Raw genomic sequence first — 16,697 nt, 5'->3', positions numbered from 1 at the left:
CTAATTAAGCCTCGACTGATAAAACAGTGTCTCGTTACTTCCAACTTCTGTGATTGCAGCACTCATGGAGGCTAATAAATAATAAAACTACCTGCAGCTACAGACTGTGACTAAATGCTTATTAACACGAGGGATATGACCAAACTGGGGAAGGCATTGTGCCAGAAAACTTCAAAAAAAACTTGCAATCAGTGTAGCTTATCTCCTTTTTTCTAATTGATAATTAGTCTTGCATTAATTTGGGGCCAACATCTATCTCTTATCACAAAAGGTACCATTTATCAGCTGCTTAAATTATGGACTAAATTGTGTTGGCAATGTTAATGATTCACCTTGCAGGGCGATGGGGGACATGAGGAAAATTATTTCTCCTGACTCGTATTTAATTAACCTTAGCAGATGTGCTGGGCATGCACTGTGGCTTAAATTAAAAAATAATAATAAAAAAAAAAAAAGACAAAAGGAAGGACATGTTAAAACACTTGAAATATGACAACTTTTTTTTTTTAATGACAATTTTAATGCAAAAAGATGCTATATACATAAATATAAAATGCAAGAAAACAGGGATAAAAATCATTGTTATTGTGACAACATTATAAAATGCATTTTGTAAATTTTTGGATACAAGCAGTGTAATAAAAATGTTATAGTTCTACGACAGAGAGGTTAAGTAGTTGGGTCCTTCATTACCTGGTGAACCAGGAGTACCAGAACGCCCCAAAACAAGGGTTCTGGTTCGTACCTTCATCTTGTGCAACTCATTCTGTGCTACCGAAAAACCAAAGACCTATACGTACCCAATAGATTTAACCGTGCTACCTATACAGTCGTGTTCGTTTTACCCAATTTTGAAAGATACAATTCATGTAATTGCAAGTAGAATATGGGAAAAAAAAATACTGGAATTGAATCTGATAAAAACAACAATAATGTAATAGAGACAAAACTATGCATTATACATCTTTGTTACAGTTGCCCGGAAAACATCTGTGGCTCTGGTTTACCCAGCTGACGCCGACTAGCATTGAAAAGAAATACATACAAAAATAAATTGCTGTGAAGTGATTTGTACCGTATATGTGAATAGTGATTAAGTGGATTAACAGTAAAACACCTTTATGGAATATTCACAGTGTACTGTTCATCCAGCATTTACACCGACGACTGTATATTGTAAGATCTACAACTGTGCAAAATGAAACCAAAATATTACGTACTGCCACCTACAACGCCAGAAACCATCTTTCGGAAACATCTTAGTGTTGGTTCATGTTTCATCTGCTCCCAAAGAGGGACCAGAGGTCATGACCTTCACTACGGCCTCCATGAGGAGGTGTAGAAATATATTTGGTTTCACTTTTGGGAGCAACTACGACCTCCTCCATTCTGACACAGTTAGGAAAACATCAGTCATTTCTGTATGACTGATAGACAATAGACCCAAAATCATCCGTTTGTCCAGAGTGGATCATTTGCCCTCATGCTCCGTGCTCACACTTGAACATAACGAAACGTTAGGACGTAAACTTTGTCTAACACGAGGTTCCACGTCAGTCTAAGGTTCTGCACATGCATGTACTCAATCTCACATGCCATTCCAGAGGCAGCCATTTCTCGTCACTTGGATTTCCCAGCATTCTTTCACCTCCTCGCTTAACCTCAAGCATGTTTCCATAGTTACCATCTAATTTGTTGTGTGCTAGAAAAGGAAAATGCCACCAATTAGTAAAGGTAACTTCTGTCCACCTTCTGCATGTCTCACTCTCATGACTCTCATGATCATGACATTTACATCACCAGCTACCAGAAGTGTCTCATATCATGAAATACAGATTGCTGTAATGTTAGCACCACAGACTGGACAATAACATGGACGTTGTCTTCTGGTTTCAAAGCACACGGTTTGACCAGTGCCATGTCAGTTTTTCAAGTGAGAAATAATTTATATTAATTTTTCCCATAGACTTTGATTCAAAAGGAGTTATTTTGTCTACTTCCATTCAATTTTTGATACAGTGAAATATTGTGATATTTTGTGTGGCAATATTTTATCATTTTTGAGACACGAAGTATTTTTTTTTTTTCTGACGTTACAAATACAAATCACTAGAGCTGTTGTGTGAGTATACCATGATATATGATCGCAACATTGTGATGATATCGTACCGTGGTGTCTCTGGTGATTCCCGCCCCTATTCTATTTTCTGGTCTTCGCTTCACTACGTCATTTTTTTTTATATATTTATATATAAAGTCAATGGTTAGCACCGAGCAAAAGAGCGAATGATCACAGTGGACATGAACCTTTCTGGCGTCAGTTCTCTATATTTAACAAACGAGTTGACCACTGGCTCGTTCTTCTAAAACGTTTTTCAGAAATACCGTCACAATTCCAAAAAGACACATATTTAAAAAAATCACTACATTCAGTCAACACAAGCACATTCATGTAACCGTCCTCCAGCTGCAGAACAAGTACTGTCCAGGTTTGTGTCTGTCCTCTTTCCTCCTCTGCTCTTTTCAAATGGTAAGGCATTAAAGGCATTAAAGTTCTTGCAGTGCATTGCTTTTTACAATTTCTTTCCCTTCCTCTCATCTACACCTTCAATTTATCACTGGTTTCTTTAATTCCCCTCTTTTGTTTCATCTCAAAATTCTTTCAACTCATCCTCTGTTGTTGTTGTTTTTTATTTGCAAACCTACATTTACTCTAAGAACAAAGTGGCTGTTTTTGACAAATCTACTTCAGTCAGTCAGGTTATTCTCAACGTTCATCCTTTAGTGGTATTTCATCCTCAAGTCATTCAACACATAGAAATGCAATGCACCAAATCCTGAAATGTATTTTTAAACATTTTAATCTCCGTTGAAACTAATACTGCTGAGTGGAAAACCGAGCGAAACACCAGCTCGTAGTTACACTTAATTGATGGTTCGGTAAGTGGCTAAATGGAGATATACGCTGCGTTGCGGCAGCGAGATGAGCTCCCTGACGCCTAAACTCGTGTTTCAGGAGGACTCGTGTGCACTCTGGCACGCGGTGACGCCTACACTGCCACGTCCTTCACATCCCAACCACAGAAAAAACCCCAGCTGGTCATTTTTAACAGCTACCTGCCCCTAGTCCCTGTCAAACAGTCGTCGACACAGCTCTGTCAGCTGCTGTCACCACACACCTGTGGTAACATCTAACTATTAAACTGTTGTAAACAGTGGATGTTTTGACACAACGATTGCCATGATATTAGTAATTACTCATGATCATCAGTCAAATGAATGAATGACAGCTTTATGTGTGAAACAATGGATCATATTGTGATTTGATATAAAAGAAAACTCCATGGACTGAGTAGAAGTGACGAGAACAATGGAAAACAAACAAAAAAAACGCATTTAAGTAGAGGTCATTTCAAATGGATTCAACTATTCAAAGACAAACTTCAGTCAAATAACATAAACATGACTGAGCACTGTAAGGCCGTGTGGTGTGTCCATAGTCATTCATAAGTGCTGTAAGACAACATCCTGACACGGTTTTAGATTCAGACGCAATTTAGTCCTGCACTAAAAATGCGACTCATTTCTATTGAGTGACATAATAATAAAAAAAAAAGAAGAGCAAGAATTAAAAAAAAGCATTACACGTAAAGATAGATACCGTGCCGTGGCTGCACTTCAATTATGAAAAGACGTCTAGAACGGAGGACCGCGCGTTTACTTCATTAAGGCTCTTGCACACGAGACGTGTTTTTGTGTGCGATTATCACAAATAACTGTCATCCATTATTATTATTATGAATTTTTTTTTTGAACGCTGCCACATTCACTGTGAATTTTTTTAGCTTTTACTCTTTTGGACAAAGAACACATTTTTCCAAGGATTCCAATTTACCAAACAGAACACATGTTGTTGACAACCTTTCATTGAAAGACTTTCAAAACGGCTGATTGCTTGATCGATGTCTCGCGGAGCGCTGTCGTTTCGCGATGAAAAGGCAAATGATTTTCGAGATAATCTTTGGAGCGGAGTGGCGAACCCTGCTTCATTACACTCCAGCAGCGATTCCTCAAACTGTTGATTCACTTCTTCTCTTAATAGTGAACATAGCCATTTTTGTCTGTTTGTTTTTATTGAGTAAAAGAATCACTAGGTCGTCATCTCTTGATGGTGATACCAAAAGGCACAATCTTGCACTTAATGTAAATAGTTAGGTGCATTGAAACGCACTTAAAAATGATTGAAACTGTACAAAGGCCGTATAGCGACACGTTAAAGTGATTTTTTCTGAACAAATGACATAACCTCAGGGGCAGACTCATAGCCTCACAGTCATATTTTTGTAAACGCGAGTTGCTTCAGTCTTAATAAATGCTACTGTTTGGCTTTTTAAGGTAATCTATGTCTCTATTCTCATCTCAAATTAAAGCGGAACTATGCAGGATTTTCACCCTAATGTAACAGCTTGGGAGTCATTGTGATGGTTGAGATTAGGGGCCGTCTCCACTCCCCCTACTGTCTTTTAGTGGAGATCCAACCTTGCAAGCTCAGGGTTGCGACCTGAAATCAAAGGTCTCGTGAGGTTTTACGACAGTGAGGATAAAGCGGTAGGCACAAGAGAAAAAGGCAAAAAAAAAAAAAAACAACTGACCAGAATTGCAAAGTTCCGCTTTAACTAACTCAGTGAGAGAATATTGCAAAGCAAAAACCCTGCTAATACTCCAGGGAGACTCTCCATGCTATTTTATGTGACTCCTCTCTTACTTTGTCTGCCCATGTATTACCACATACTTTTCAACAGAGAGGACACTGTAAAAATAATGATGGTGATTAAAAACCAATAAGAGGTTTCAAAATACATCAGTGCAGTAGGGAAAGCAGAGGCACAACAGAAAGCTATCAACATGTGTTATGTCGAGACCTGATTCATCTACACAGCTGCAGTCGTGGCATTCTTCTGTCTTGGGTTGGTTTGGTGTTGCTGTCGTCTTCCCACCTCCACAGTGTGGCTATTATGGACTGGATTGTGATCCACCAGGTGCCTGTACACATCAGACGGGTTCTCAGGTTTGTTGTCTTTCATCAAAGATAAAGAAATACTACAACCATTTTATTTTACTTTCTTTCAAATGTCACAACACTCTTTATTATAGGTGTGAACGGGAGTCTGCATTTACCTGGGATTGTCTTCATCCACAAAGTCACCCTACCTGTAGCCTCCACCCCCAGTTCCGCGCATCATAGTGTCGTACCGTAGACCCCGCAGGGGAGGGGTAGGGGATGGGGGTACATCCTGTCTTAAAGGCCCTCTCTGTTGGGAGCTAGGAGCAGAAAAGGAAAGGTGTGAGACAGCATTTTACAGGAGATTTTTTTCTATGAGGGACGTAAGAGAATTGTAGATTCACTTTTGAAACTACAGACAACGGTTGTGTGTTGTATTTAATCCCTCTCCCCTCCTTCTACTTCTCTTAATTGACAGAAAACCTACGAGAATTTTATCCTCCGATTCTATTCTATTGACAGAATACACAGTCCTATTTTCTTTAGTATCTATAGAATAAGAAAGCATCGGAAAGAATGGGATAAAAGGATACATAGATGAAGAAATGATAACAAACCTCTGCATAAAAACTGTAAACAAACATGAAAAACAAAAAAAGACTTTCTGAATAACCAGTAAATCTCACTCATGTTAGAGTTTGACAGCGATATAAATCATTATTTTGTATAGATGTGCTGTATACTATACATGTTACCTGGGCAGAGGAGGGTAGTAGCCTGGGTCAACGCCCCGAGGGTCAACACCCCGAGGGTCAACACCCCGAGGGTCGCCTGGACGTGGGTACGGCTGGCCCGGTGGAAAGCCAGGGTAAGAAGGAGCAGACTGGGCGTTGGAGTTAGGGTAGGGCATGGGCTGCGGGTATCCCTGCGGGTTCTGAGGAGGTCCGGGGTAATGACCAGACCAAGGCTGCATGGGGTACTCCGCTGGATCCAGTGGACCCCGTCTACAGAAGCAGTAAAACAGCACAGCCGACGTGGTTAGAAAAGCCGGAGTTAAACAAACGAGTTTCAAAATGCAAAGTCCTAACGACGGCAGTGACGCTCCATTCATTCTTGGCTTAATGTGATGAGGACAATCAGTGAAATAAACATGTTTTGTCCCCACTGTGTCGCCACGGAATTGATAGTTTTAAGCTCTCATTCTGCCTGAAATCACTCACAACAAAACAAACCAAAGCAAAGCAACTGCCGGTGCCGAAAAATACTTTTAATGAGGGGAAATATGAGGACATTTTAATACTGCATTAGTACTGTCAACTAAATGGCTGAAATATTCATGAAAACCTGCTGAAATCGTATTGGTCTTGGACTCAGAGTTGGTGGATTGGGGCGTGTGGTGGACTGTATGTGCACACGTATGCACATGCATGCACTCACACTCACACACACACACAGACACACACAAAGACAGAGAGACGGAGGACTCATCCAGCCAAAGATCACATAGCAGAGGACACACACAGCTGTGGTAATCCAGTCCAGTCCTGTTAAAATATATTGATGTCTTCTGCCCAGTGGACAGCAAGTACACAAACATGTCGTCCACATAGCTAACATTACAAGGTATTATATTTTATCTCTCTGTCATTCTGTCTCTTTTCATTAGTCTACACCCCCCCGCCCCGCCCCCCCCCGTCATACTTAGCCTCACTCTCTCTTACAGGCGCCCGATTTAAATGTAGCTTCTGTCTTAATCCGTCTATATTCACGGTGCTTTGTCTTATGTGCGTACAACTACTGTGACACCATGATACTTTAAATGGACTCAGAGACGACGCTGCAGAATCATACATTACTCTCATCTAAAGGCGACGTGCACACACAACTCAAACAAAATATACATAAATCCTCACATTATACACACAGACGCTGAGTGCTGGTGGTCTCAAACGCTGACGCCTGTGTGTGTGTGTGTGTGTGTGTGTGTGTGTGGCAATTTGGGTGGTCAGCAGTGGACAGTGACTAACTAACGACATGCCCGTCATGTTTGGGGTGTCTGCTTCTGCCCTCCTGTCTCCATACGCGCCATGATGGTGAGTGTGTGTGTGTGTGTTTGCGAGCACATTATATTTCTGCTGCTCTGTCACTTCATCCGTCAACCTATCTGTCGCCCGTCCTCTGGTTTTCTTCGTCCACACTCATTGTGAGCCAGTGTGGGTAAGCGAATCGGCTCAAATGTCTCCCCTCATGACAGCCACAGCCGTTTTGTCTGCTCGTCTTCTGCTCCAACGCCGTTCCCGACATGTCAGTGCGCCAGCTGCCCCGTCCGTCCACGTCTCCTCTCCTCTCCGCCTGCCTCCCTCCCTCCCTCCCTCTGCCTTCCCTGGCTACAAGTCTGTCTGCCCGACAGTCTGGAGGACTTTCATATTTCAGCGTATATACCTGCGGCCGATCAACGTGTCACTCAGCCACAGCCGCGGCAGTAAATCTGAATCGAAGTCGGAGATGAGGGGAGTCAGGAGTGGAGGAGAAGTGACAGGGAGGTGAAGGAGGCAGGGCAGAGACGCACAGGGTGTCGGTGGAGGTTTGAGTGAGAGGTGCGGATGAAAAACATTTTTAGAGAGGTTATGAGGCGATGAAGACACTCAAACTGTATATCATTGTCAGCTTTTTTTTTGGAAAGATTTTTCTTCTGTGGGAAGTGATGAGAATGTGACGTGGTTTGTTGCTATTTTGATGCTTTCAATCACTTTTCAAATTAGGACACAAGATGCCACTTTATCTTGAAATGAAACTGCGTATTTATCAGTAACAAGCCTGTAAATAGAGAGGGAATTAAATGATGCAGACAGGGCCAGTGGGCCATGGGATAGCTGATGAGACAACTTAAAGACGGGAGGGAGAATAAGCTTGGAAAGAGAGAAGAGGGGAGAAGACGTTGAAAAGCAGAGGAGGAAATGAGATGAAAGTAAGAAACAAGGTTAAAAAAGACTTCTCGCACCTTAGTAGTTGTTCTGTGTATTTAACACCACTGGTATTAATCTGACTCTTAATGAATTTGTGATCGTGGGCCTGCTCATGATTTCATGCTCTAAACAGCTTTTGCAGTGGTAGGCAAACAGTGATACTCGGTAAATCAAGTGTGAAGACATCTGGTTCACGTTGACAGTTTGTTGGACCTCTGGAGGGACGAGAGTTTAACAGTTTCATTTGCTGGGTAAAGCATACAATACTGCACGAACACACACACACACACTAAATGATTAAATTAAATAGTATTAAACAGGGCACAACTTTTAGTTAACTCCAAATTTAACTGGACTAAAATGATTAGCTGGTTAAATATTTGGAATAATATTTATGAAATAAAAAAAAGCCCACTTCCTACTTGCTTAATGTAAATGTTACCATAGTTCATGAACGCATTCTAAACATTATAGACGACAGTTTGTGTCACAAGTGGCCGTTTTCCCCTCATTTTCTGGCATTCGACAGATCAAAATAGGTTTTTGATTAAGAAATCTAATCAATTAACACAGCTGACAAATATTGAAAAATAATCATTAGCTGTGGCCCTGGAGTCTTGGAGAGTTTCCATATTGGGAATGGAGCAGGAATCCAGTGGGAATGTGCTGTAAATCCTTTGGCAAGTTTGGAATTCTCCCTCCAGGAACCCAGTGAGTACTGCACAGCAGCTGGGGATTACTGGGTAATGAGGATGGGAACACATTACACATTACACACACACACACACACACACACACACACAGAAAGCAGTATTGAATGTAAAATGAAACTCTGATGTAGATATACGATGGGAGCCCAAACATGGAGAATTTATGCATTAACATACACACACACACACACACACTTTGCCTATATACAGGGCGAGCTCTGTAATCATCCTCTCTCAAACCCCACAAACTCTGGAGGAGGCAAATTGGCGCACAGCTGGAGAGGAGTTAAGACCAAATGAGGATTCTGGTGGTTTGTGTGTGTCTGTCTGTCTGTATGTGTGTGTATGTGTGTGTGTGTGTGTGAGAGATAACAAGTTAGAAACAGATGTAATCAATCAATGAGAGCAAAATACCTGGCACTCGCAACACGAGAGATCACAGAGAGAAATGTTAAAAAAAACAAACAAAAAAAACCCACCAAGATATAAGAATTAACAATATTCCAACACAACGGGTCAAAACTTAACTTCCTGGAAGACTTCTTAAATATCATTGTCAGTTTTGGAGAGAGGGCACTCAGAGAACACAGGTGAAGTATTTATGGAAAAAAAAAGGTAAGTGGAAAGACTCCTCTCCGGGTTTGACAGTAATTGAGAGTAATGTGAGTCGTTCTAATTCCTGGTATTTAAGAGATTTCAGATGGATTTCAAAGGAAACAAGGAGTTATTATATGTCCTCTGCACCTGCCCCTCTCTCTCTCTCTCTCTCATAAACACATACACTTTCACTTAGTCTTTCTGAAAGGGGCTGGACACAGCTGTTGCATAGACACACGTGTACTCTCTCACACACACACACACACACACACACACACAGGCCGTCTTTAAGACACAAATATCTTTAAGACGCAACGTCGTGACACAATACGTTCTAAAATTTCAGCAACAACAACAAAGGAAAAAGAAGAGGGGGAGGTAAAGAGTGACATCTATACTGAGTGAAAGACGAGTGTTTTTATGAGTCCTCGCACGGCGTACCTTCTGTTGATATATCCATTTAAAATGAATCCTGGGTTTAAGGTCTGGAGAGAACATAATTTATTCAAATTGCATTCAACAGTGTCAGATTCTTTGTCAATGAGTGTCCCGGTATTTTGACAGTGTGGTAATAAAACATATTAATAGCTCAAATTGTTCCACGACTGCTGTTGTAATGTCGTTCGGGGAGCCACGCAGAAGAGGGCGCCGCCGTGATAGAGTGTCCCCGGGGTTAGACTAACTTTAACTTTGTTTCATCTTTCTAATGCGAGGCTTCATTATGAAGCTTTAATCACAAAGGCATCCTACTCTAAACAATAAGGCAATAAAATCTTAAGTGAGAAATAATGAAGGGTAAGGGGAATACTTTATCGCCGAGCAGTCGTCATCTAACAATGAGATCAAATTCCCGAGTAGGAAGACTAAATAAAACTGGTGTCACATTATTTTTGGAGCTTTTCCAATAATGAAGCGTTTTTTTCAGCTGCTCGGTAAATCAGTTTGAGCTCAAACACATCAATATATTCTTAATTATAGTTAAGAAAACATGTTGTGAGATGAATCGAGACGAGACAAATTCAGAGAATATGACAGTTCCATTTTGTTTACCTTTGTGGAATTATTATGAACTTACATCAGTGATGACATGATTCTGTCATGTATTCATCTATAGATTTTCTCCATGTGGGCAGGAACGCAGGACGGTCAGCCATCAAGCTTTCACCGTGATGGGCAGTTGTCTCTGGTTAAATACGCTCACAGAGCACAGGTACAGTATATGGCATCTCCTCACAGAACAGAGCCAGAGTCATTAAAGAGTGGCGCCTCAAGCAGCAGAGAAAGCCTTCGCTGTTTTATTAGGAGAGGCCCAATAAGACACTAAGCTGTTTTCCTACTTCTAGTTAAGTGGTTACATACTGTGTGTGTGTGTGTGTGTGTGTGTGTGTGTGTGTGAGGGTAGGTGTGTTTATGAACAGAGATGCTGCTCTGTTGGTTCAGCTGCCACTGTGGTTTGTGCTTGTGTAAGTGTGTGTGTGAGTGACCTACAAACCTCCCTTGCCTCCTGACCTCTTGAAGTCACATGACACTCAATCAGTTCCCACCAAACACTTAGACGAAGGGGTCAAAGGCTAAGTAACGGTATTATCAGTCAGGATTTGGGGGGGGGGGGCATACCTAATGCGCAGACATAACAATCGGGCTCTCAATACCATTTGGCAAAGTTAACAGCATTTGGTTAAGATCTGGAGCATTAGCGACGCAGCGACTGCACTGGAACACACATGTTATACCATTGTGGACATCAGTCATGTGGGTTCAAAAACACTTCTGTTTTCGACGGAAATTGGGCTTTCAATTGGCCCCCGACAGAGGTTACAGGGTTCAGAAATAGCCCCACAAAAAAACCTTACATGGAGACTTTTGTTTTGCTTTTTTTCAAATTAAATCTTCTGTTTCCTAAGCACCACCCTTGGATTTTGCAGTATGATATTGTTGGTAAGAAAGGATGACTGGAGGGTTAAAGACATGCAAAACGTAAGGATTAGCAAGTGAATGGACGACAGTAGCTCAGTGGTAGAGAGAGTCTTTCAACTTGAAGGTTGTGTGTTAGATTCCTGGCTCCGCTCGTCTACATATTGATGTGTCTTTGGGCAAGACACGCAGACTAGAAAAGCACTATACCAAAATAAATGATCTGTGTTTGTTTCTTCTCCTATCAACTAATTATTAAATGTGCCAATCAAGGAGCAAGGAGGAGCTTCCAGGCCAAAAAAAAAAAAGAAGGAGACAAATCTTCATCTGTATTCCTCACAAACGTCCAAAGAGAAGCAGACAGAGAGAGCAGATGGATTCAGAGGATAAGAAATCGGTGAAAAGTAGTCAAGGAGGTGTGTCTGCAGGACATGAGGAAGAGGAAGGGAAGAGACAGGAATGAGAAGACCCACAGAGAAAGGAGGGATTGTCTTGAAAACAAAGTGAAGATGAAAAACAGAACTTTTTTTAAAAGACAAAAAGTCGGCCAGTGGACGCAAGAAAAGTCCTCTGGCAGGCGAGTGAAATAGAGGACAGGGGGAAATATGGCTGAAGAGGACGACAGGACACTGATGAAGAGGGAAACGGATGCGGGGGAAATAGAGAGAGAGAGTTTAGATTTGAAAGCTGCATTAAGAAGCAGACATGATAAATGGGGCTACAAGAAGCAGAGATTGAGCCTCCCAGATGGAAGCTGAGACGAAAAACATGAAAGAGAGGGGAGGAGGAAAGTAGCAGAAAATGAGAAGGGAGGAATAAGTAAAAAAAAAAAAAGAAAAAAAAGAAGGGTGATGGTGGTGGTGGGGGATGAAACAGAGGAGAATAAAAGAGGCAGAGAAGCAAGTGCTGCCCTCCAGAGAGCTGGCATGCTGAAGGTCAGCATCTGCTGAGAATAATAGGCAGTACTAGGAGTACACACACACACACACACACACACACACACACACACACACTTCTTCATACAGTTCACGTTTGAATGAAACTAAACACCTTTTGGGGCTCTTCTCTGTCTTTGTCAATAAAGTTCTGTCAAACACGATTAATCCACCTGGATTTTATGAATTACAAACTGACAAGTCCAGGAAATTAACATGATTACATTCCCCGTGTGTGTGTGTGTGTGTGTGGGACGGTGAATTTGCGTCAGGGTGCGTGAAGCAAAGTACTCGTTTTAAAGAACACAGCTCAAGTGGAAAAAAAGAAGGATGAATGGGGAGTGGGAATGAAATGAAATTGACCAAAGCAGGGTGGTGTGTGAATGCAAGGATGCACTAATATAATACTGCAGAGTGTACGAGGGGGAAAAAAAGCATGAACAAGAAAAGATGGACCATGAGAGGGAATCAAAACAAAGTACCAAAATTTTAAAGAAAAAATGAGAGAAAAGTACTAAAAGGAAAAAGAAAATGAAATGGGAGAAAGACAGAGGAGAAACCCATTAAAGGGAAGTGAGAGGAACTGAGGGATGAGAACCTTCCAGATGGTAGGAGACTGTTGCCTCGGAAACACAGAGAGGGCAGAACAATGGGGATTTGGAGTGGTTTTTCGCATCCCATCATAATACCGCCATGCCATTTGGAAACTGAGCGACGAAGATACAGCCAAAATTGCAGAGACTGACAATTTCCCGCAGGCAGCCCCTCAAAAAAAAAGACAAAATATCCACATTTTAAATGAGAGATGAGCTGAGTTTCCAACAGTCTTATTTGTTCATTATGAAATAAAAGATTTTTCCACTCCCATTAACATTTATGACTGTCTGTCATGTCTTTATACTGTATGTACCCGACATATAAATCACACTGCATTGGAGAGCTCTGGATGCCACTGACCATTTTCACTTTTTATGAATACAGCTGGCAAAGAGACACTTTGCCTGTTATAATGTCTTTGGATTTGAACAGAACATCTAGTGTCCCTGCCAAAATAGCGTTGTTTTGATTCCAAGTGTTGCATGACGTCAGCAACCGGAGCCCTAGTAAACGACATTTGTCCTGTATAAGCATTTCAGCCATAATATTACAACTAAAATTGACTTTTTTTTATTAACAAGAGTCACAGAAGGCTGAAGGAAATCAAAAAGCGATGGTGTAAATAACTAAGTGGCTTAATTAAGATTAAATCTAACGATTGAACTATTGCATAGAAAGGCTCATAAACTTAAATATCACCCATGTTGTCATTTTGTGACTAGATCACGTCTATCTGTCGCGCGCAACATGACTCAGTAAGTAAGTAAAGGTGACATTTAGTTATTGCAGCATCATATAAAAGCACTTATGGTTGGGACGGTGGACTACTTGCAGAAACATAATGAAATCAATTACTGGTAACACAGTATTCCATTGAAATAGCTTCCATTATGTCACATCTTGAGCCAATACAAAGCTCTCCCTTAACAAGACGTAATAGTCACAGGCTGGTAACATTTTGCTCTGTGCACAACCACAGGATACAAACTGATTGCAAAATTACAATCTGTCTGAAGCCACTAATGTGGTACATGAAGAGGAGTTCAGTAATTGTTCTTATGGAAAAAAGGACCATGTGCGTACGCACACGTGTGCATGTGAACGCGAAAACACACTTATTGTGGATTATGAGAGGAATCCAAAACCAAAACAAAACAACGTATGGACAAACCTGTTTTCTATTTGCATGATACCTAAAAAAAACATGGTTTGTACATTATAAGCTACTGTTAAAAATGGCAAATGTAGCACAGTTGCGACTTCAATAGGAAGTTTAGACTCTAGTCTCCTTCTTTCCCTCTGCCAGGAGTTATAATAATGGACATCACCTACCTCATGACCTTACTATTATTTTTGCACATTAAGTTCCTTTTGCACAGTTTGCACACAACATGCACAGCCATACTTATAATAATTCATTGTATATAACAGATGTCCAGTTATACTGCACTGATTCTGTGTTATTTCATTACTATTTTATCTATTTCTTTGACTTCTCACAAACGTGTTTTGACAATAAACTCTTCGGATCTTGACTGCAGACTGTTCAGAACGTGAATACATTCCTTCACTAACTGGACTTCACTGGTTTACTTTAATGTCAAAATGCTTGCCCGTCGAAGTAACGCGAGCTGCTTCCTGTGTCCACAGATTCATAAATCATCGGAAACAATCCGCGCCGCCTTCGAGCCGCTATCAAAGAATGACACGGACGCTAAACGTCGGCACACGCTGATCATGTTGCACGTCTTGGGTTTGAGTAATGGACAAGACAAACTTTTATTGCGCACGCGGACATGTTTAGTTATCATCCAGACTTTTGTGTCGCAGTATACAGGGACAGCAGATGGTCATTAGGCTGATGCCAGATGTGACAATTCCACAGATGCAACTGTAAAAAGTATGACGCATAATATGTCCTCCTCCTATCTTTCAGGCAGAAGTAAATAACAACATTTAATGCCTTCATGTATTTCCCCCCGAAAAATGAAAGAAAGACTGGCCAACTGCTGTAAAACGTTTAAAAACTTGTACGAATACTGTTGACAATGAAAAATGTGTGTGTGCAAATCCCCCCCCCCCTCTGCGCCCCCAAACTCCATCACGCCACATGAACACGGTGTTGCTTAACACCAAGTCAACTCCAAGATGCCCAGAAACCTGTTAAACATTTGCCAGCTGGGTCCCGACAGACTGATTTCCTCCCTCACCCCAGGGCCCTGACATATGAAAGCATATCATACTCTTGTCATGTCGGGACCCAAGTGGTTCTGTAACACATTAAGGGTTGTAACCCAACATTTTAGAGTCCACAATGAAGATCAAAGCTGTGAACAGAACTCTTTAAAGCAGCAACGGGTGAACACATTAGAAACACTAGAAGCAAGGAACACAAGAGAGAGGGTCAAGAATGAGAGGGGGAGAGGACGGGACGGGTGGGGACGGGTGGGGGGGGGGGAGTCTGTAAGTGGAAGGGTCTTTCTTGGGATCATCTACATGGCCAACAAACAAGCACAGGCTTGATGAGTCCAGAAACACACACAGGCGGACAATGGGGTGGTTTGTGTCTGCAAGTTGGTGGAGTGGTCTGGGAAACTCTCAGCGCTGGTTGGGAGGTCTTCTCAAGAGCGACGGAGGGAGAGGGACAGAAAGAGAGAGATGCCCACGTTCGTTTCATTCCCTCATCGACAATGTCCTTTTCACCCCCTCTAAGTTTAGCCGGAACGATGAAGAGGGCAAAGGCAGAGCGAGAGAACAAAGGAAAGCAGAAGGAAATCGACGACGGAACGTCATAAAAACAGACGTTACAAACAAGACGCAGTACGACATCTGCTTCCTAATTACGAGTCATCTAATTACCATTATAATAAGGAAGTAACAACCTTCCGAGAAACCTGAGTGAGAATTCTGATTGGCTGTTTTAATCCAATAAGAGTAATAACAAGGACAAATGGGAAAGGGTGTTTGACTAATCCAATTGGGTCAAGGCTGGGTTTTTTTTTTGCAGGGACACGGACGAAGTCACATGGACATGAATGAGGTCTTCCAAGAAATGTGGGCGGGCGGAGGAGAACGGTGTCAGGAAACATCAGAAAAACACAAAAATGAGGATTCAGTTCAGTAGTTGTTGACGAGTTTTGATCTAGGGAGTTGATTTTCTCCATTCTTTCCTTCTATCCTGATATCGTTACTTGTGACTATTTGTTTTAATACCTTGTTTTAGTACCTTGTGAGGAGACTAAAAATAAACTACGTCGGTGTGTATGAGGAAGAGAGAGAGAGAGTGCGAGACACAACGATGGAAAGAAAGTGCAAATGTGTTGGTAATGGCGCACACATGGTAAGAGCACTACTCGTGTTTATCATTCACAGACTCCCTGATAGTCATCTACTAACCCCTGCATGACTGCAACTCACACACACACAGGTGCATCGCCAGCAACAGTTACCAGGCATTCATGCAGACAAGCCGCTGGAGTGATTTCAAACACATGTGCGTCCATTGTTGAACATTAACCCTACATTAGAGAGCGGTTACATGCCATGTAAACCACGGCTTCCCCATGTTCCACTCAAACCAGGAATGTTTTTTCTTTTTTTTGTTTCAGCCCCTTCTGCACTTTAATCGAATGATAAATACAAATGGCTTTGGGTGTTTAAAAGTTGGGTTCTCACCCAGAATCAGTGGTTCCCAGCCATGACAAGGGTATAAAATGCTTTCATATATCTAGGTCCTGCTTGGGGGGGGGGGGGGGGGGGGGGGGGGGCAGGGATCTACTGATAGTTTAACAGGGCTTTGAGAAGCCTGGAGTCAGAAGGGGTTGTCATGTGGGTGGAGGTACAGTGACCCCCTCTGACCCTCTGCTGTGTTGTTTGGGGGGTGGGGTTGGGGAAGTGGATGGATGAGGGCGTAATTTCAAGAGAATGGAAGACCTTTCGTGGATTGTAAGTGGAAGAACATGTGGTGTCATGTCTT

The 16,697-nt window shown here is 41.8% G+C and overlaps 1 protein-coding gene across 4 annotated transcripts in view; it reads right to left on the bottom strand.

Annotated features, from left to right (window-relative positions):
- Positions 1-497: 497 nt before the first annotated feature.
- The window catches only part of pard3bb (par-3 family cell polarity regulator beta b), a 192,851-nt gene continuing 176,651 nt past the window's right edge, over positions 498-16,697 (bottom strand). For 3 of the 4 annotated variants that reach the window (XM_058617671.1, XM_058617662.1, XM_058617678.1), the window contains exons 25-27: positions 5,758-6,006; positions 5,212-5,322; positions 498-5,043 (exon numbers count right to left, since the gene is read on the bottom strand). In XM_058617671.1, coding sequence (XP_058473654.1) covers positions 4,932-5,043; positions 5,212-5,322; positions 5,758-6,006 — 472 coding nt within the window. In that variant the 3' untranslated portion in view covers positions 498-4,931. Of the gene's footprint in view, positions 5,044-5,178; positions 5,323-5,757; positions 6,007-16,697 lie in introns of all 4 variants that reach the window. The other variant, XM_058617686.1, reaches the window with a different exon arrangement.

The sequence above is a fragment of the Solea solea genome, chromosome 2 (genome assembly GCF_958295425.1).
Source record: "Solea solea chromosome 2, fSolSol10.1, whole genome shotgun sequence".
Classification (NCBI taxonomy): Eukaryota; Metazoa; Chordata; class Actinopteri; order Pleuronectiformes; family Soleidae; genus Solea; species Solea solea.
This window is presented reverse-complemented; position numbering and strand designations above follow the sequence as displayed.